The sequence below is a fragment of the Microtus pennsylvanicus genome, chromosome X (genome assembly GCF_037038515.1).
Source record: "Microtus pennsylvanicus isolate mMicPen1 chromosome X, mMicPen1.hap1, whole genome shotgun sequence".
In the NCBI taxonomy this organism is placed as follows: domain Eukaryota; kingdom Metazoa; phylum Chordata; class Mammalia; order Rodentia; family Cricetidae; genus Microtus; species Microtus pennsylvanicus.
In genome coordinates this window covers 81,192,761-81,213,920 of record NC_134601.1, presented here as the reverse complement: position 1 = coordinate 81,213,920, position 21,160 = coordinate 81,192,761, and the positions used below count along the sequence as shown (strand labels likewise).

General features: G+C 40.3%; 2 protein-coding genes and 1 long non-coding RNA gene across 4 annotated transcripts in view; 2 read left to right on the top strand and 1 right to left on the bottom strand.

Annotated features, from left to right (window-relative positions):
* The window catches only part of LOC142841000 (uncharacterized), a 167,521-nt gene that overhangs the window by 48,213 nt on the left and 98,148 nt on the right, over positions 1–21,160 (bottom strand). The window lies entirely within an intron of this gene.
* On the top strand, positions 1,599–7,249 carry Cox7b (cytochrome c oxidase subunit 7B). The gene is made up of 3 exons (XM_075958074.1): positions 1,599–1,747; positions 5,086–5,210; positions 7,042–7,249. The coding sequence occupies exons 1-3, from the start codon at positions 1,708–1,710 to the stop codon at positions 7,117–7,119; spliced, it is 243 nt and encodes an 80-aa protein (XP_075814189.1). The 5' UTR covers positions 1,599–1,707; the 3' UTR covers positions 7,120–7,249.
* Positions 11,313–21,160, top strand: part of Atp7a (ATPase copper transporting alpha) — a 114,844-nt gene continuing 104,996 nt past the window's right edge. The window contains exon 1 of one of the 2 annotated variants that reach the window (XM_075957701.1): positions 11,313–11,506. The gene's annotated coding sequence lies outside the window, so the exon portion shown is untranslated. The remainder of the gene's footprint in view (positions 11,507–21,160) is intronic. The other variant, XM_075957702.1, reaches the window with a different exon arrangement.

Here is a 21,160-nt window from a genome sequence, read left to right as displayed (position 1 = left end):
CACATGAGTCATCATGACCAGTTCTAACACTTATAATTGCTTCCTTTTAATCTTGATCTGAGCTTGAGCATGATCACTTTAGAATTCTGCAATGGAGACAACAAAGTTTACCTCTTTGGAGAAAAAAAAAGACAAAGAAAGTTTGAAAAACAATAGTTTTGTTTTGTGTGGTTTTTTTTTTTGAGACAAGGTTTCTCTGTATAACAGCCCTGGTTGTCCTGGAACTCACTCTGTAGACCAGGCTGGCCTCAGACTTACAGATCCACCTGCCTCTGCCTCCCCAGAGCTGGGAACAAAGGTGTATGCCACCCCTGCCTGACTCTTGTTTTCTTTCTATCTAGCTCTGGCTGACTTAGACCTCACTATGTAGCCCAAGCTGCCCTTGGACTTGTAGGCTACCCTCTCTTCTGTCTACCAAGTATTGTGATTACAGTAAACTGTGTACTATCTCTGTTTTAAAAGTATTTAAAAATTAATTATGTGTATGTCTGTATCCATCCATATGAGTGCAGATACCCTTGAAGTCCAGAAAAATGTGTTGGGGCCACTGGAGTTGAATTTGGAATTCTTCTGATGCACCATCCCGAGTGTTGGGATTATAGATTATGCCACCACATCTGGCTTTAAGGATGTCACTGGTTTTGGGTGCAGGGCCTGGAATGTAGGGCTCTCAAACACTAGATATGCACTCTATAGCCAACCCAGGAATGTTTTGTTTTGTTTTATTTTTTGGTTATCGAGACAGGGTTTCTCTGTGGCTTTGAAGGCTGTCCTGGAACTAGCTCTTGTAGACCAGGCTGGCCTCGAACTTACAGAGATCCGCCTCCCTCTGACCCCAGAGTGCTGGGATTAAAGGCGTGCGCCACCACCGCCCTGCTCTGGCTATTTTTTAAAAAATACTTTTTAGAAACAGGGTTTCTCTCTATAACCCTGGCTGCCCTGGAACTTATTCTGTAGACCAGGTTGGCCTTGAACTCACAGAGACCCACCCACCTGCCTCTGTTTCCCGAGTGCTTTACCACACTAGCCCTTTAAAATTCTCCTCCTCCTCCTCTTCCTCCTCCTCCTCCTTCTTTTTACAAAAACAGAGCAAAACTTTTTTTGCAGACTTTCTCTAAATTTGTATTTATTTCAAGATTAAAAATTAAACTGAGCATGGTGGTGCACACCTTTAATCCCAGCATTTGGGAGGCAGAGGACAGCCTCGACTACATAGGCCAGACAGCACTACATAGAGCGACCCTGTCTCAATCATTCCTCCCAAAAATTACAAAAATAATTAAAAGTTAAACCAATTAGTATAGGTAATAGAAGACAGAAAATGAAAAATTTGAAGTGAGAATAGTTTGAAGTGAGACAGCTAACCCAAACCTCTGGAGTTTCAGTACCATCTTGAAGCTGGTGCCTTAAGTAAGGTTGGTGTCTCAGCTCTCTTTTGCAGAGTCCCAGAGTTTCCTCACTGTTGAGTAAATACTATTCTAAGGCTCTTAGGAAGCTTGAAACTACATTTCCCAAAGGCCTTTCTTTTTCTTTGCAGGAAACAGGATCACTATAGGCCAACCCCCAAATCTCGCGAGATCTCACAAAATACCGTACGGAATCCCCCACTGGAAGCCATTTTGTTTTTCAGAGTTCTTTGCAAGGGTAGCTGGGTCGAATCTGCACAGAGGCAGCACCGGTCGTCACCGCAGTTCCATCTTTTCCGCGATGTTGCCCTTAGCCAAAAACGCACTAAGCCGTCTCCAAGGTGAGTGTGGACGAATCCTTACAGCAGCCGCGGATCCGTCTGTCCTCGTGCTCTCGTGCCCTTTTCCTCCCCAGCATCCTGCACTTTTAATTCTAGGTGCACAGTGCCCTGCATGGTCTCAAGTCCCTGGGAAGATAGCCACTCACTGGAAGGATAGCCGAGACAGTGGCTTTACCACTTCGTTGTGTTTCTAGCCTAGTTCTGCATTCTCAATCCTTCAGGGACCTATGATTTCCAGGAAGAACGCTTGGCGGACACCTGGCTCTCCTTAAGTGATGTTCTAAATTTTAGCTTTGGGAGTGTATTTATTCGCTACCCCAAATAGATGAACTGATGTTACACTGTAACGGTGGTAGGAAGCTAAATCTACCTCACCTGGATTCATAGCAAGGGGAAACCCTAAGTGGTAGCCTGACAGCTTTAGTCATTTGTAGGTTATCAACGGACTATTAACTATTGCGAAAACAACTGTGGTCAATTTTTCCTGTTTGAAAGTTAGGCAAGTACGTGGATATTTGAGACTAGTATTATATATGAAGAACACACTGGATTGGAGGGAAAAATCATTTTCATACTTGCTTTCCTTTGAAGGTGACCTTCAGTAATATGAATAGAGGTGACCTTACACAACTATCTTTAGCTTGCTTCTCTAACCATGTTTTTATTTTACAGAGATAGTAGTGTAAGAAATTGTGTTCTAAACACTGAAGTACTTTAGGAATAGTTGAGAAAAATAGAAGCCCAACTGATGTTTTGTAAGCCAGTAACTGTGTTTATTATTTCTTTCATTTAGGGCAAATCATTTAACATTTTGAACTTGCTTTCTTGTTTTTGCAAAAGAGAGATTAGTAAATAATACATATTTCATAATTTCGTTAACCAATATCTGATCAGTAAACAGCCCCTCTTTTTGTATAGAGGTAAACCAGAGTGTTGAAAACAACAGTGGTTTGGTAATCTCAATTTATTTGATTTTTAAGTGATTTAGGGATTTTTATCCCGTGGGAAAAGGTGATCTTAAAGGGTTGTTTCTCAATGTGGAATTCCTATACTCAGCTCTAAGTGTTATAGGAGCACAATACATTAAGACATATTTATGAATTTGCTTAGTCTGGATGTGGCTGTTTTCTGAGGGAGGGTCTCAAGTAGACTAGGCTAGCCTCCAACTTAATATGGAGCCAAAGATAATTTTCAACTTCTGATCCTTCTGCCTCTACTTTCCGTGTGCTGGGGATAACAGGTACTTAGCACCTTTAGAGATTTAAGTGCGAGTGTGCACACGCGTGCATGCATATGTGCATGTGCATGTACGGATGTTCGTGTGCACGCATGCTTGTGTTTCTGCAGCGTAGGGACCGAGCCCAGGAAATGTGGCAAGCACCACACCAACTGAGCTACATTTTTCTGGGTGTGACTGGCTAAAATGAAAGCTAAGTAAAACAGCTAAAGAACTACTATATAATGGTTAATAAGTTATCATGATTATACCCCATAGAGACTATTATTATTTTATTTTTGGGAGGTGATGGGGTTTTAACCCAAAGCTCTGCAACTGAACTACCCTCAGCCTGAAACTATTACATTTCAAGTGTTAGTGGACAGCATTTTTGTTTTGCTTTTATTTTTGAAATGGTCTAGCATTAGTCTGGCACTAAAATTGAGGGCAGTTCTTCTCCCTAAGCCTTCCAAGGGCTGAGAGTACGGGTGTGAACCACCACATCGCAAATCAGCATTGCTCTTTTCCCACTGTAGCTGCAAGCACCTTAAAACAATAAGGGCGTGATACCTAGGTTGGAAAGGAAAAAACCAAAACTGATAGTTTTTCTTGGTACTTACCACTTCTTTCCAGTTTTATTTCTTATTAACTTGCCTGTATACCTTGTTCTTCATCAAAACTCGATTGGCTTTCTGGCACAGTAGATCTGTCCATTTTAATTCCACATTTCTACATCTATATAAACAGGTACTCAGTTAATTCTACTTTCTTGAACTACAGTGATTTTTGTCTTCATATATAATATTCCCTTCTAGGCTAGAAACTGCCTAATGATAAAGTCTCTATCTTATACATTTTTATATATTCTATTTTTAAAATCATTTTTATTTTATGTGCATTGGTGTTTTTGCCTTCCTGTACGTTTATGTGAAGATGTCAGATCCCCTGGAACTGGAGTTACAGATAGTTGTGAGCTGCCATGTGGGTACTGGGAATTGAACCCAGGTTCTCTAGAAGAGCAGCCAGTGTTCTTAACCACCAAACCATCTTTCTAGCCCCCCTCCCTGTACACTATTTTTTTGAGACAGGGTCTCATGCATTCTAGGCTCACTCGTGACTGCCTCAACCTTCCAAGTGCTGGGATTACAAATATGCTTGCCTGCTTATATACTCTAATATAATTGAGCCTTATTACTAACTAGTTTAAAGTTTAGCTTACTATAGTTTGGAGTTATTTTGTTCTAATATTAAGGCAATAAACATTGGGTGTGTATAAATCTGATAATTTTTGGTTCATTTTTCCTTGTATCTTTTAAATTATTGAGCGATGTTGGGTAAATTTTAGTGAAAATTGAAGTCATAGGTATTCAGATTAGTGAATGGTAGCCAATAAACCATTACTGATACACACCTCCAATTTTTCTTTTCCTCCAACCACTTTTTTTCCTCCAACCATTTCCTGAGACAGGGTGTTACTGTATAGCTTACTATATAGATCAGACTGGACTTGAACTCACAGAGATCTGCCTGCCTCTGTTATGTTTGTTTAATCCTGCTTCTGTCTCTGTGTCAGTTTATTTTATTCACACACACACACACACACACACACACACATATATATATATAGAGAGAGAGAGAGAGAGAGAGAGCAAGCATCTCTGTGTAGCTCAGTCTAGCCTAGAATTCACTGTGTAGCCCACTTTGCTATTAAACTCATGACAATCCTTCTGTCCATTTCCCAAGTGCTGAGATTACAGGTGTGAGCCCTGGGACCTAGCAGTTTATCTTATTTTCAGAGCATTTGAGAAGGTGCGTACCTGTTCTTGTTTTATTTTTTGTTTTTGAGATAGGGTTTCCCTGTGTAGCCCTGGCTGTTCCAGAACTGTCTGTAGACCAGGCTGGCCTCAGACCCACAGAGATCTGCCTGCCTTTGCTTCTGGAGCACTGGGATTTAAGGTGTGCACTACCACCTCCAGGCCACTTGTTCCTGTGTGTAATGTGGTTAACATTAGTTGAGTTGCATGGTAGTATGTAGAGTTTACTACCTTTGCTCTCCTGTTTGGCAGTTGTGTTCCCTCTGTTTTAATAATTGACACATATATTTCTGTGTTCTTTTTTTAAGTTCGAAGTATTCAGCAAGTGGTGGCAAGACACAGCCATCAGAAGCGGACACCTAATTTCCACGACAAATATGGAAATGCTATATTAGCAGCTGGAGGCCTCTTCTGTATTTCTGCATGGACATATGTAAGTACTTCAGTTAATTATTATTTTTTTGCAGTGCTAGGTATTGACTCCTGGTCTCATACATGTTAGGCAAGTGCTCTGCCATTGAGCTATACTTTCAGTCTCAGTGGTTCTTCATTAAATTTTTTTATTCTCATCTAGTCCATGTATTCTATGTTAAATTTCTAGTGAACGAGCGATTTGAAAGATTATCTGATCATCCACCCATTGTCTTTATTTGCATTTAGCATTCATCCATCTTCTTAATGTTTCCAGTAACAAGTTGCTTGTTGGAGCACAAGGCAGCCCTTTTCTAGATTGTGCAGCTGTTAGAAGGATCTTATTTGTGGATCCCAAGCATGGTGGCATATGCCTGTAGTCCAGCCCATGAGAGACTTAGACAAGAGGATTGCAAGTGTGTGATCAGCCTGGGCTATATAGTGTATGTAGTGAGACCTTATCTCTAAAAAAGTTAAAAATTTAATGTTGAGTTAAATATGCTTCCCTTTATAATTATTACAACACAGGAATGCTGACCTATCATATTTCCATATGATAGCCATCAGCTAGTAGATTTCTGTCTTAGGTTGTAAAGCACATGCTTAACATGGACTGGGCCCTGGGTTCAATTCACAGCACCAGAAAAACAAATCAAACAAACAAAACCCAAAAACCATTAGCATAGTGTCTTTATTAATTTGTTAAGATTAAAACATCTGTGGGTGTATGGGTCAGACTTTTATTGTATATTTTCTGGATTTTCATATTTTGAGTCACCTTCCTGGACATACTTAAGTGATCAGATTTCCTTCTAAAATTCTGTAATCAGAACTGAGGCACAAGCCAAGTGTGGTGGTACATACTGCAATCCCAGCACTTTGGCTGCTGAGGCAAGTAGATTGGAAGAATAAGACCAGCTAGAACTATAAGAAGTTTGAGGCAAGCTTAGGCTACATAGTTGACTTTGTCTCAAAAAAAAAAAAAACCAAAACACAACAACAAAAATCAAAACCCAAAACCTGAGTATAATTTTCTTGATAGATGAAGTATAACTTGTTTCCATACTCTCGAGCTCTGCATCTGTTGCTTAACTTATTTTCTAGTTGCTCTATCTTCAAAAGTGTAATTCTGAAATTTTAATAAATATATTTTGGATGTAAGTGATACAGATTTCTTAGTGAAGTGGCACACGTCTATAATTTCAATACTAGGGATGCAGGAGGATCAAGAGGCCAGCGTCATCTTCAGCTACATATCAAGTCTGAGGCCACCCTGATCTACATGGAACTGTTTCTCAATAAAACAAGAGGGACAACCCAATCCTTGCCTGAAAGTAAAGATAACTATTAATTTTGGTGCTGGGGATTGAACCCAGGGTCTTGTGTTTCTAAGCATATTCATGCACCTTTAATGATCTATATACCTCAGCCGTGAAGTCAGATATTAAAATAAAATGAGTTCTCTTAGGTAGTTGTGGTGGACAGGCAAAATTTTGGAGGGGAAGAAAATGTAAAATATAATTTTGAATTAAGAACAGCTTCAAAATTCATTTTCTCAGTCTTCTAGTCACATTCCAAGTATTTAACAGCCAGATGTGGCCAGCAATTCCTGTACTGGACAGTGTAGGTTTAGAACATTTCCTTCAACTCTGAACGTTGAGTTAAGCAACCTGATCTGAAGAATTAGTACAGCAATTAGTTTTGACTTCTATGAAAAGCACTATATCCCTGGTGACTTTCTGTTTGTTATTTACCTAAGGAGCAGAATTCTTTGTAATTTTGAAGAGTTTCCAAATTGAGAAAGTGGACTGTGGTTTAAATATGTATAACTGACAGCCTTTTAATTTTTACAGACAGCAACACAAATTGGAATAGAATGGAACCTGTCACCTGTTGGCAGAGTCACCCCCAAGGAATGGAGAGATCAGTAGTCATGCCAGCTGGTGCAATAATGAAGGAATTATTTCAAAACCAATCAATGAATGATGCCAAGTCAAAGAATCATGTATTCCCTATAATATGGCATATTGAAGAAAAAATAAAGTACCTTTGAAACCTTCATTTTATGTTTTGCTTTCTTTGTAAATGAAGCCAAGCGTGATGACTTTTCATTTATCTAAGCATTGTATTTGAGTCAAACAGCTGTACCATCTTAAAACAGCTTTTTTCTTTGAAGTGGTATGAGGGCAATCTATGCTCTGAAAGGCAACTTTATAGTAAGCTGAAATCACAGCTAGTGAACAAATAACCACAGAGCTGGGTCAAGAGGTTAGTCCAGATAGGTTATGCCTAGTATCCTCTACCTCATGGTTATATTTGGAGTTGGCATTAACTCCCTTCCTCTCCTGCTTGGAGAATTTAGACTGTCACCGAACCCAAGTGAATAGTGATCCTGTAAATATGAGCTAGATTTGTTAAAGACTAGCTCCTTAGCCCCTATAGCATATTCGCCTTAATTAGCAGGTGGATTTTCAGCATAATCCTTAATCTGTGGGGAGCATTTGTCACCTACTTCCTAGTTACTGTTGCCGTAAAAATAAGAGTATCTGTTAATCATGGTTTTAAAGAGATAAATTTTGATACTTGACTCATTGGCCTCTCCTGTTGGTTTTCTGTAATTCTAGCAATATTAATGTAACATTAGGTTTGGGGAATTGTCCTGAGTTTAGTATATGACACTGAACTTGCTGTGGAAGATGTCAACTAAACAAAATGTCAACTGAATCACTCCATTACTTTTGGTTAGAATCGTAGTCTGTAGTTAAATGCTTGAGTAAGCAAAACACGGAATTCCTATCAAGGAATTTGTATTAAGTTTATTTAAATTATTTGTATTAGTTAAGGTTAGAGACTTCTCAGAACCAAAACTGAGTTATAGAAGTTGTCTTTAACAATCTCTTAAATATATCTGCTAGGAATTCTACATTCTGCCTACTAAAAGATTGTAAGATTTGTACGTGGCAAGATTTGTAACTCTACTAATACTATTTGATAAATTTTAAGCTTGGTGTGGTGCCATATACCTTCAACCCCAGGACTCAAGGCAGGGAGGTAGGAGGATCACTCCAAGTTCCAGGCTAGTCAGATTCTACATAGTTGAGACCCTGTCTCCACCAAAAAACTTGGACATTTTTATGAAGTCTGTGGAAATGTTCAAACTAGTATTAAGCCATTCAAATACAAATTAATCTGAAATGTGATTAAACAAGAGACTTGGATGCCTTAACATGTTAGATCCTACACCTTTTAGCCTGAGAATTAGCATTCATTTATGGTGAGGTAAATGTCACTATGATTTGTTCTGATGGTTGTCAGCTGCGTGTAAGGTTTTACATTTACTTAATTTGTGTGTATTTGTGCCCACATTCACCACAGTGTACATGTGAGAGTCAGGACAACTTGCAGGAACAGGCTTTCATTTACCTGAAGGTTCTGGGGAATAAACTCAGGTCACCAGATTCGGCAGCACGTGCACTACCTACTGACTCATCTTGCCCTCCTTTGATAGGTGCCTTTAATACTACATAGCCACTAGTAGAAATGAACGAGTTGTTCATTGATTCTTGCCCCACAACATTCTAACCTTGGTGCTTTCCTGTTACAATCAGCCAGGCAGATTCTACGTTGCATGAAAATGGCGTCCGTTTTACCTCTTAGCATCTTACTTGGAATTTTATTATTACCTGGAGTTGGAAGGTCATTAAATTAACTTCTCTGTAATGTATTTCTATGGTTGAAGAATTGAGACAATTTACCTCAGAAGCACTGCTAATCCTTTATAAGGCTTTGAGGGACTATGAAGTACTTTTAGATTAAGGTGAATGTCATAAAATTCTTTTTTTAATTTTCCTCTGACATGGAATTGCCATGTATTTTTTTGTTATTTGAATTTATTAAGCTTATCAAGTACAAAACATTTGCATTTTGAGAATACAGATGTTGCCTTTTTTAAAAATTAAGATTTACTTATGTATACAGTATTCTGTCTGCATGTTTATATGCATACCAGAACAGAGCACCAGACCTCATTACAGATGGTTGTGAGCCACCATGTGGTCTCTGGGAATTGAACTCAGGACCTATGGGAGAACACTCAACACTCTTGACCTTCAAGCCATTTTTCCAGCTCCCAGATGTTCCCTTTTTTAAAGTTAAAAGATGAGCTCTTTATATGTGCCACTGTGTGGAGGTGCCAGTGGAGGCCAGGATACAGTGTTGGATACTCTGGAGCAGGAGTTAAAGCTGTTGTGTGCTGTTCTGAGAAGTAGCATTCTTAACCACAAGGCTATTTTCCCAGTCCCAGATGTTCTTTCCTTAGCCAGGCGACTTCGTTAAGATTATATTAATGTCAGCCCAGTGGTAGCGCACGCCTTTAGTCCCAGCACTCGGAAGGCAGAGGCAGGTGGTGGATCTCTGTGAGTTCGAGGTCAGCCTGTTCTACAAGAGCTAGTTCCAAGGACAGGCTCCAAAGCTACAGACAAACCCCGTCTCAATAAAAAAAAAATAAAAAAAAGAATATATTAATGTCATACTGGAAGCAGTTTGGAGGTACTTAATAACTACCAGTAAACCTGAAACTTAAGACATTGTCTAATGAAAGATCACTCAATATAGTAATCGTGAAAGGAATGCTAATATGCTTGAACATTCATGGGCAGTAGAAAGGATGGAGACAAAGACGACATTTTAGAGTGATGTGGTAGGTGACAGAGAAACCAATATCTAGATTGACTAGAGGGCTAGCTGACTTGCTATCCTGCTTCTTTACAATTGGTTTCCTGGTTCCTACCATTGAGTGAGTTTTATTTAATAGTTGAACAGCAATTGTGTTGAGGGGGCAAATGTGTATCAAATGGCCAAAGGTATAAACCATGTGAGTAGTGGGTATTTTTTGTTCGTGAATTTCTTTGAGTTTAACACCAATCATCCTTCGGCTATAACTCAGTGTGTTGATATTTGGGAGCTCACTTAAGTCACCTTAGTTTCTTTAAAAAATTAATTAAAAAAACTCTGTGTATATGTGTGTGGGTATGTGCACATTTGGGTGTGGTGGCCTTGGAGTTCAGAAGAGGGTGTTGGGCCCCATGGAGCTATAGTTACAGGAGGTTGTGAACTACCCAGTGTCAATGTTGGGAACTGAATTTGGGTCCTCTACAAGAACAGCATGTGCTTTTAACCACCGAGCCATCACTCCAGCTCCTTTTTATTTAAAAAGTTTATTTATTTTATTGCATGTATTTATTTGTGGGTGTGCTGTATGCACTATACAAAGCCCAGGTGTGAAGACGAGAGGACAGCTTGTGAGAGTCCTCTCCCTCCACCAGGGATAGAACTCTTAGGTCAGTAGGTTTGGTGGGAAGCATTTTCACCTGTAGGGGATTAAACTCAAGGAATTGTCGGCCACTGTGGTCTACATACCTCCAACCCCATTGTATAATTTTTTAAAAAAGATAATCGTGTGTGTTTTTGAGTGTGTCTGCGCGCGCTAGCGCCACTATGCACTACAGCATGTATGTGGGGTTAGAGAACAGTTTACAGCAGCTTTCTGTCTTCTGTCATTTGGGTAGATTTTTTTTTCTGTGTATAGGAGTGTTTTGCTTGCTTGTACATCTGTGCACCAGATATAGGCAGTGCCCTAAAAGGCCAGAAGAGGGCATCAGATTACCGTGAACTGGAGTAACAACTGGTTGTGAGCTGCCTTTATTTCTCTGGAAGTCAGTGCTCTTAAATACTGAGCTATGTCTGCAGCCTGGAGGGAAAAAAATCTTTTTTGAGACAGGATTTTACTCTACACCCTAGTCTGGTCAGGAACTCACTCTGTAGCCCAGACTGGTTGCCACCCTTTCAAGCGCTGGGAATACAGCGAACTGGGAAGGAAGAACTATATAGAAGGTTTATGGCAAGTTCTTTTTGTTCTTCACGTACTTTTTTCTCTTTTTGTTGAGTTTGCACTAGGCACTGGGGTCGGGAGACAAGGAGGACGACAAGCGCCTGACCCATCTCAGGCGAGGCTACGTGCGGGCTGCAGGGGGCGCACGGAGCTCAGGGCACGCGCTCCGTTTCACGTGACGTGGACCATTTTTCCCCAGTCGGTCCAGCTTCCGGGCTCCGGCATCACCCGGAAGTGGGGGCCTCGGAGGAGGGCGGGGCAAAGGCTGCTGGCTGGGAGGCTGGGGCTGGGAAAGCTGTCGAGGGAGGAGCTGCCGCCGCTGGCGCCTAGACTCTTCTTCTGTGTGTGCGAGCGCGGAGGCTGCGAGCGGTTTGATCGCTGCCTCCCCGCGGTGTGCCGGAGCTCGAACCCCAGCCCTGAAAACCCAGGTGAGTCCCACAGCGGCTTCCCGTCGGTGACTTCATTGCAGGGGCCGTTTTGTTAGTTGTTCTACTGTCTAGAGTGGTGAGAAGGTCACCACTCTAAGCTGGGGCAGTCTCTAAACTCCTTCACAACTCACACACGTAGGCTTTACCCTCCCAACCAGGACAGAGAAGGGAGATTGGGTCCTGATTTATGTCACTTTGTTGTGCTGTCCTGGAGAGGGTATTCTGATCGTCTGTGGCCTGTGTTAATTGTGGACACTAGAAGGTCTGCCCGTACTGGAATTCTTGTGGACTGGGATCTTTGCTTAGTGGCATCCCTTTCACCTTTAGAAACAGCTTCTGAAGACCACCGTCACTGGCTAAATGTTTTCGAAAACGGGCATTTGGCTTCTTGTCACGCTCTGGGAGCGTAAGCTAAACGGAGTCTCGTCACCCCTCGTTTTGTTCTTTGTGCTCTGTTTCTAGTAAAGTTACAGCCACCCCTGTCCCACCCTGCGACACCTTTCCGAGGCTCTTCCTCTGTCCCTTTTTCCCTCTTCCTCTTCCCCTTCTCAGTGTTGGGGGGTGAATTCAGTACCTACCACATGCTGGGTTGCATCTTACTTTTGACAATTTTTGCTGTGGGTAACGAGTGGCAACACTCATGTTTTACAAGCCAATATTTTTCTAGGATCTGAACTTTGTTTTAATTATAGCCTCATTATTTAGTAATAAGGCTTTGTATTGAGACAGCGTGTGAAGAACATTGAATTAGTTGATACTGAGGTGTGAGGGATGAGGCGATGCCAGATTGAGACAGTTCTTGGACTCAAAAGAGTTTGCAATCAATTAAGTCAAATTTAGCTATGAAGAGTGTGGGTTCTAGCAGCCCCACTAACTGGATAAATAACTTGAGTGGTTTATACCATTCCTCGTAATAAAAGGTTATTTTGAGCAGAGATTTTAGTTTGTTAATTTCAAGCTTTCTTGCATCTATGGTAATCACATGAAGATTTTGTTGTTGTACTTGAGTGTCCCTCAATGAAGTAGGAAAGAAACACACAATCACTTAAAAACTCACTAACATACATTACAACCAGGAAATCAATAAGGATGTATAGAAACAAGCATTTGAGCTGGGTCTGGAAAAGTGGATAGGACTTGGCTCTGTAGGAATGGGAGAATAGTCCAAGTAGAAAAATACTGGGAAGATCACGCTGTATATCAATGTCTCTATTTCTAACAAACACCCTTTCAAGATTTCAAGAGAAAAAAAAAGAAAAAGGGCTGAGGAAGTAGTTAGGTGATAAGAGTGTTGTCCTCCCGTAGCGAAGGCCCAGGGCTCTGTCCTTGAATAAAGTAAAAATACAAAAGAGCTCTTGAAGGATGGTCATATAGAATGAATTGTTAATCTACAAAAATAGAAATGATAAACATAGTGAATGTATGAGGTTTAATTGGTAATGTGACCCCAGATTTAAAAGACACAAAAGTATGTAGGCATAGTTTGTGTGTGGGAGCAAGTCTTGCCTTCCCCTCATTATGTTTCTTCGTTGAGCCTCAGTTCTTAATTCTGATTATTGTGCCTTAATTCGCAATAACTAAAAGTAATATTGGCAACTGGGTGTGGTGGCAAACACCTTTGGTCCCAGCATTTACGAGGCACAGGCCAGTGGATCTCTGAGTTCAAGGCCAGCCTGGTCTACAAATCTAGTTCCAGGACAGCCAGGACTACACAGAGAAAGCCTGTCTCAAAAAAAAAATCGTTGGCACCGAGTAACCTTTTTTAAATCCAGAAGCTGTTCTAATTTTCCCTCAAGGAATTCTTGCATTTCTTCTCCAATTGATTTCTCTCCTCATCTTGCTAATGTAATGAAAACATTTCAAACCAGTGGCAGATCTTGATTTGTGGCCTCAATCCAATGATAAACACTATTTTTTTCCTTGAAGGGTAGGTGAATATCTTTTTTTCTTTTTCTTTGTTTTTTTTTTTGAGACAAGGTTTCTCTGTGTAGCTCTGGCTGTTTGGAACTCACTCTGTAGACCAGGCTGGCCTTGAACTCACAGAGGTTCACTTGCTTCTGCCCCTTTTTTTCTTAGATATCAATGTTTTATTATTCAAGGGAAATATTTCCTAGGACTTAAGTAAAAATAAGAGTGAGGAAGATAGCTGGTAAATCATGACTAGAGAGTATATTAGTTAAAACTACTACCATTCTGATAATTGTAAATCTTTTACTTCTTGATCTCAGTCTGTAGGGTGACTTAATGTGGTATAACTTATTTCTGGGTGTGGTTGCATATGCTTAATTCCCAGCACTTCAGAGACCAAGTCAGTAATATTAAGAATTTGAGGCCAGCCTAGGCTACATAGCCAGACCTCATCTCAAAGAAACAAAATAAAACAAGAAAACTTGTATACTTAGCTTATTGAAGTAATATGGCAAGGAAAGTACCAATATTAACTTAGAATGGGTGTTGTAGAGTAGGTGCTGTGTTTCTGGCTTCATAGATATGTTCCTACGTTGTCCTGCATTGTCAGCAAATTGATTTCCTCATTATGTGAGTTCAAGTATGATAGATCACAGTGTTTTTCACAAATACTTCTTTCCTTGATAGAAATGAGGAGAAAATATCCCAATTTTGAACTGATTATATGGGCATTATTTGCATGTTGTCTGTTTGGGATTGTACAGCTATGTCTAGGTGAAAAAAATTCCTAATTTTTATTGTACCTAGTGTAAAAGTGCAGTTTTCCACATGTATAATCAGAAGTGCATTTAAATGGCTTACTTCACACGGCAGGGATACTGTTTTAGCCTGGCTATTTACGCTTGCTGAGTTTGTTCATAAAACACAGCATGCTTGCTGTGTGCTGTTGTGCTCCTGCATATGCAACTGATGTCACAACTCAAGCAGACAGGAAAGGAAAAAACTTGAATCACTTCCCTCTTCCACTCCCGGTGGACAGTTTGCAGAGCTCTATGTGTCTCTTAACATTAGAAAGAAAATAATTTCTGTTCTTCCTCTCTCTCTCTATCTCTCTGTCTCTCTGTCTGTCTGTTTTTCATGTTTTGGTGGTGAGTATTGAATCAAGTCTTCAGGTACTTGCTTGGCAAGTACTTTCCCACTGAGTTATATATATACTCCTACTCTCCGTCCTCCTTGTTTTTTTCTCTCTCTTTCTTTTTTCCTTTCTCTCTCTCTCTCTTTCTTTTTGAGACAGGGTTTCTCTGTGTATCAGCTCTAGCTGCCCTGGAACTTGCTCTGTAGACCAGGCTGGCCTCGAACTCAAAGAGACCCACCTGCTTCTGTCTCCCGAGTGTTGGGATTAAGGGCTTTATTTTTTTTTAAAAAATAAGAATTTACATTTTATTTACTTATGTGTGTATATATTTATTTACATGTATGTAGTGCTAGGAATTGCACATCCTACACAAAAGCCCTACCACTGAGCTATATCCCCAGCCCTACTTTGTTATTTTTGAGACAGTCTCACTATGTAACCTCAGCTGGCTTGTCAGTCACTATACAGCCCTGACTGGCCGTGAACGTCTAATCCTTTTTCCTCAGCTTCCCACATACTAAGATAAAAGGCCTGAGTCACCAAGAAAGCCAAGTTCTGCTTTCTTGGGCTTTTGTCCTATATGTGCTACATCCCGCTCGGGAGAAAGAAAAATGGAAAGGGCTTCTATTAAGGCCTGAAAAACCATCAAAAAAGGTCAGAACAGAGAAAAAGAACTGAAAAGTCAACAACCCCCTCTAAAATACAGAACTCTGTAGGAGAAATTTGTAGTCACTGGTGTGATAAAGTTTCTTAAAAGTGGCTGCTCAGGGGTTTGGATGTAGGTCAGTCATAGAGCATGTGCCTAACATGTGAGAATCCCAGCTTTCAATCCTCGGCACATGGAAGCGTTGGCCTTACAGCTAACCAATAGTTACAAAGAGCTCGGTTGTTAAGAGTTGCAAGTGTGTGTGATCTCCTTTGAGGTGGCATAATGAAAGGTATCTAACATCGTTTTGAGACAGGATCTCATTAACTGGTCTGGATGGTCCTGCAGCTCACTGTGTAACCCTGGCTGACCTCAAATTTGAGGTCCTCCTGTACTTGCCTCCTGATTGCTGGAATTATGGGCACGCACCACCACTACAATGCTTGTCTTGTCTAACTTTTCTGTTGATAAAATCATTTGTTCTAAAGATTATGGCAATGTTGATTCTTTTTCTTCTTTTTTGTGAAGCTAATATATAGCCTACTTTATGCTAGACAAACACTCTTCCTCTGAACTCCAACTCTAATGGAACTCCTATTAATAATAATTAGAATTGATTCAATTCTATATTAATATTAATTATTTTTAGTGTATTAGTAAACATAATAGCAAGTTTAGGGTATAATTATTAATAAATATAGTACTAAAATATTAATATTAGTGTCATTTGAATTGACACCAATATTAATATTAGTTTAGCTTGTTTAAAATTAAATTAAACAATTAAAATTAGCTTGTTTCATTTTTACAAAAATGTTCTTTCCTTTCTTTCCTTCCTTCCTTCTTTGTTTTTTCTTTTTTTGATTTTTCGAGATAGGATTTCTCTGTGTAACAGCCTAGATGTCCTGGAACAATCTCTGTAATCCAGGCTGGCCTCAAACTCACAGAGATCCGCCTGCCTCTGCCTCCCAAGTACTGGGATTAAAGGTGTGTGCACCACCACTGCCTGGCTATTTCACTTTTCTTTAAAATTATTTTTGGTTTAATTTATGTGTTTGTGTGTTTTCGCACACATGTGTGTACGCTGTATGTGTTTAGATAGTTGTGAAGTCTCGAGGGCATAGGATTCCCTGGAACTGGAGTTATGGAGAGTTCAAAGCTTGCTGATATGAATACTGGGGACCAAATTTTGGTCCTCTGCAAGAGTTACCGGTGCTTTTAATTGCCGAGCTATCTCTTTTGGCATCTCTTTTAAAAATATATATATTTGCCAGGTGGTGGTGGCTCACACCTTTAATTCCAACATTCGGGAGGCAAAGGCAGGCAGATCTCTGTGAGTTTGATGCCAGCCTGGTCTACAGAGCAAGTTCCAGGACAACCTAGGCTTTATAGAGAAACTGTCTCAAAAAATGTAAAGAAATCATTTTATTTTTATTTCTGTGTATATGTACACATGTATGCAGGTTCCTGAGGAGGTTCAGAGAAGGCATGGGATCCTATGGAGCTGGATTCACAGGCGGTTGTGAGCCTCCAGATTTGGGTGCTGGGAACTGAGCCTTGGGCCTCTGTAAGAGCTGTATAAGCTCTGAACTACGTAGCTCTTTTTTCCCCCTTTGAGAAAGGGTTTTATTCCAAGCCAAGGTTTTCTGGAACTTACTATGTAGCCTGTTTCAGCTCCCAGGTGTTGGGACTGCAGGTGTGAGTTGCCATGCCTAAATTTTGTTTTGAGATTGGTTCTCTTGTAGTCCAAGCTGGTTTGAGTTCAGTGGTAACCAAGGATGACTTTGAACTCCTAATCCTCCTGCCCCTACCTCCCAACGCTGGGATTACAGGCCTGAATCATCACTCCTAGCTTCCTATTTTTTTTTCTTTTTTTGGTTTTTCGAGACAGGGTTTCTCTGTGGTTTTGGAGCCTGTCCTGGAACTAGCTCTTGTAGACCAGGCTGGCCTCGAGCTCACAGAGATCTGCCTGCCTCTGCCTCCCAAGTGCTGGGATTAAAGCCGTGCGCCTCCACTGCCCGGCTTTCCTAGCTTCCTATTTTAAAGTTAATTCAGCTATTAAGTTTTAGTTTGAATTTATAGCCACAATATCTTTTTTCCCCAGAGGCAGGGTTTCTCTGTGTACATTTGGCTATAGTCACAATATCTTGATAGTTGTTTTAAATCACAAGTATAAATACCTTATGTATCAATTCTATATCTTCAAATATTGTGTCTTTTGAGCACATATATTTCTAGCTGGGTCTTTTAATTTGGGCTATGGGAACCATGTAGTCTTCAGGTATTTTTTCTTTTTGATTTTTTGATAATGAGTTTCCCTTTGTAGTCCATGGTGCTTAGAACTCACTGTGTACTCAGAATGGCCTTGAATTCAGTGGCATCCTCCTGCTTTTGTGCTTTCATTATACTTAGACTTAGCTTTTTTTTTTACAAATTTATTTATTTTTATTTTATATGCATTGGTGTTTTGTCATGGGTGTCAGGCCCCTGGAACTGAAGTTGCAGACAGTTGTGAGCTGCCATGTGGGTGCTAGGAATTGAACCTGGATTCTCTGGAAGAAAAGTCAGTGCTCTTAACCACCGAGCCATCGTTCCAGCCCAGATCTAGCTTTTTAAATGTTTTTAAATCTTTAATCTACTGAGTGATGATTGCTAACAGATTTATTTTTTTCTAAAGCATTTATTTATTTATTTAATGCACATTGAGCTTTTGCCTGCCTGCATGTTTGTGTGAGCATTTTGGATCCACCAGAACTGGAGTTACAGGCAGTTGCTTGTTGCCATGTGGATGCTGGGAATCAAACCTGGGTTCTCTGGAAGGACAGTCAGTGCTCTTAACAGCTGAGCCATCTCTCCAGCCCCCATAGATTTATTTTCTACATTGTATAATTTGACATTTAGAGCAAAAGTCTGATTAGAATTGTCTTAAGAGTTTGTCCACGGTGATTATTAAAAATATAACCCACAAATTCCCATATCTTAACTCTAGAACATGTGCTAAAGCACAGGATCTTAAATCCTTTTATGTAGGTTTTGAGACAGAGTTTCAGTGTGTAGGCTGGGTTGGCCTTGAACTTGGAATTCTGCTACCTTAACCTCCCCAGTGCTGCAATCATAGGCATGTGCCCCCATGCCCTTGCAGTGCTGCACTCATAGGCATGTGCCCCCATGCCCTTGCAGTGCTGCAATCGTAGGCATGTGCCCCCATGCCCTTGCAGTGCTGCACTCATAGGCATGTGCCCCCATGCCCTTGCAGTGCTGCAATCATAGGCATGTGCCCCCATGCCCTTGCAGTGCTGCAATCGTAGGCATGTGCCCCCATGCCCTTGCAGTGCTGCACTCATAGGCATGTGCCCCCATGCCCTTGCAGTACTTATTTTTATGCATATAAATGATAGGGACCAGAACAGTTTGGTCCACAAAAGAAATCTCACACTTTGTCTATTGTTTGTACTTTGGTAGGGGTAATATTTTTAGGTTCTGAGGATGAATCGTGGGCTTTGTACATGTCAGGCAAGCTCTCTGCACTGGACTGAATCTTCAGCCCAAGACTAGCTATATGTCATAATAGCAGATTCTGTTCCCAGACATAGTATGTGGATAAATTAGGGTTTCAAAACACTCAATCTTGGCTTCAAAGTCTATACCCTTATTTAACATAGGGGAATTGTAATTTTGTTGTCATTGTTATTTTGAGACAATAGTTTTGCTGTGTTGCTTTGGCTTGTCCCAAACTTCTCAGTTCAAGCAATTTTCCCACTTTAGCCTCTCAAGTAATTGTGATGGTACCCTCCACCGTGCCCAGTTAAGATGTATCTATCTATAGTCTGTCTGTCTGTCTGTCTGTCTGTCTGTCTGTCTGTCTGTCTGTCTATCTATCTATCTATCTATCTATCTATCTATCTATCTATCTATCTGTGCATATATAGTCTTACTATATAGGCTAGGCAGATTTACAGGCAGGAAGTATGATTTGAAAGCACACAGGTAAACCAAGAGTGCTTGCACATTACTATAATACTAGCATTGGGAGGTAGAAGCAAGAGGATCAAGAGTTCAGTTCCATGTTGTAGGAAGTTGGAGGCCAGTGTATGTATGGATATGAGAGTCTATCTCAAAAAAAAAAAACAAAACAAAGATAAAAAAATCCCAAGCAAAAAACTCCACATAGACAAGAACTGGATGTGGCAGCTCACATTTATAATCCTAGCATTTAGAGAGCCAAAGCAGGAGAATTGCCTGAATTTGGGGCAAGCAAACTTGGACTAAATAATGAATTCCAGGCTTCCCTAAGCTACAGTGAAAGACTGTGCAGGAAAAATTGTAATAGCTCATTTCCTTGTTACCTTCATCTAATTTCAAAAGAAAGGACCCATAGTTTCCTTTTTCTTTTCTTTTTCTTTTTTTTGTCAGAATCTCACAGTGTCTATAAGGCTGGCCTTGAATTCACAGATATCCTCTTGACTCTGCAGGGATTAAAGGAGTGTGCCAGTACCACTGACATGTTTTCCTATCTTTATAGTAAACTTGGCCACACTTCACTATTATCATATAATAATGTATAGAATTGAACTGTTCTGAAAGAAAGTACAGTAGAACTTAATAAGCAAGTACAGGTCATAACATTCCCAGTTACATTTCTTGGATCCAGTGGATATATTCTCTTGCTACTTTAAGGCCCTTAAGTCACTGTTGTATTACAATGTTGTGTTGTTAGAGGGAGGCACTATAACATCATGTTAGAAGTGGGGACTCTGGCCTCAAACTTTCTGGGTTGGAATCCTTGTTCCTCTGCTCACTGCTGGTATAGGTATTCTTACCCTTCTTCGAATTTGTAAAGTGGGGACAATAACAGTACTTACCTCTTAGGATTGGCAATGAGTTAACACTTAGAATGCTTTAAGAACAGTGCCAGGTGGCGGTGGCGCACACCTTTAATCCCAGCACTCGGGAGACAGAGGCAGACGGATCTCTGAGTTTGAGACCATCCTAGTCTGCAGGATTCCAGGACATAGCCAGGGCTACATAGAAACCCTGTCTCAGAAAAACCAAAACCAAAATAAAAAAAGTGTTCGGCAAATAGTAAAAACATGCAATAAATTTCAGTTACTACTATTATTATTTTAATGTGTTATTCATTGTAAAAGTAATTTTAGCAACTTATGTAATAAAATTATAAATTATAGTTCTTCTCCACTATCAATTTAGTAGACTGTAAGAGCTATATATTAATCAATAACCACAAGCAATAATTAATTTCTACATTATGCCACAGAAAAGGGAAAACTGGACTTGGAAGGGTCCAGAAGTCACCAGTACACCTACTATTTGAACATGTGACGTGCATCCTGGAACTCTTGCTAACCAGCAGATAAATCACCATGATGCAGTCATTCTAGTTCCCTACCATGAAAACCTGGAACAATTGCTTATGTAATCAGCAAGCCACAAACTCCAGGGCATCGAGATTTTCCAGATGCTTTCCTAAATTGCCAAATGCTCGATCACAGTTCTGCTTAATGAGTTTTGAAATGGAAAATGTCAGCAAGCAAAGAGGCCCGGACATCTCTAACATGGTGAACAAAAATAACTATTCTCACGAAGTTGGTGTAGATGGGATTCTCATGCAGTTCATCTGTATGCTAGGAAGTGTTTATGGTGCGCTTCCTGTGTATCCAATTTTTCTTATACCCTGTGAGATACCCAGAGATTTGCGAGATGTCTGGTCTCTGGTGGAGCCTTGCCAGGGAAAGAAGTCAAATGCAGGGAAATTAGGTATTAGGCTGTAATACTGGTTCCAAGGTTTTTGACATTACAAAAGAAAGTGAGTAGGAGTGTTTGGCATCCCTGTTCATAGTGGAGGTGGGACTTCAGTTCCTTTACTTACTCAATAGTGATTTACTAAGTTGCCACCCTGCTCACAAGGGATATGCTAGTGAACACAGTGGATAGTCCTATCTATCTG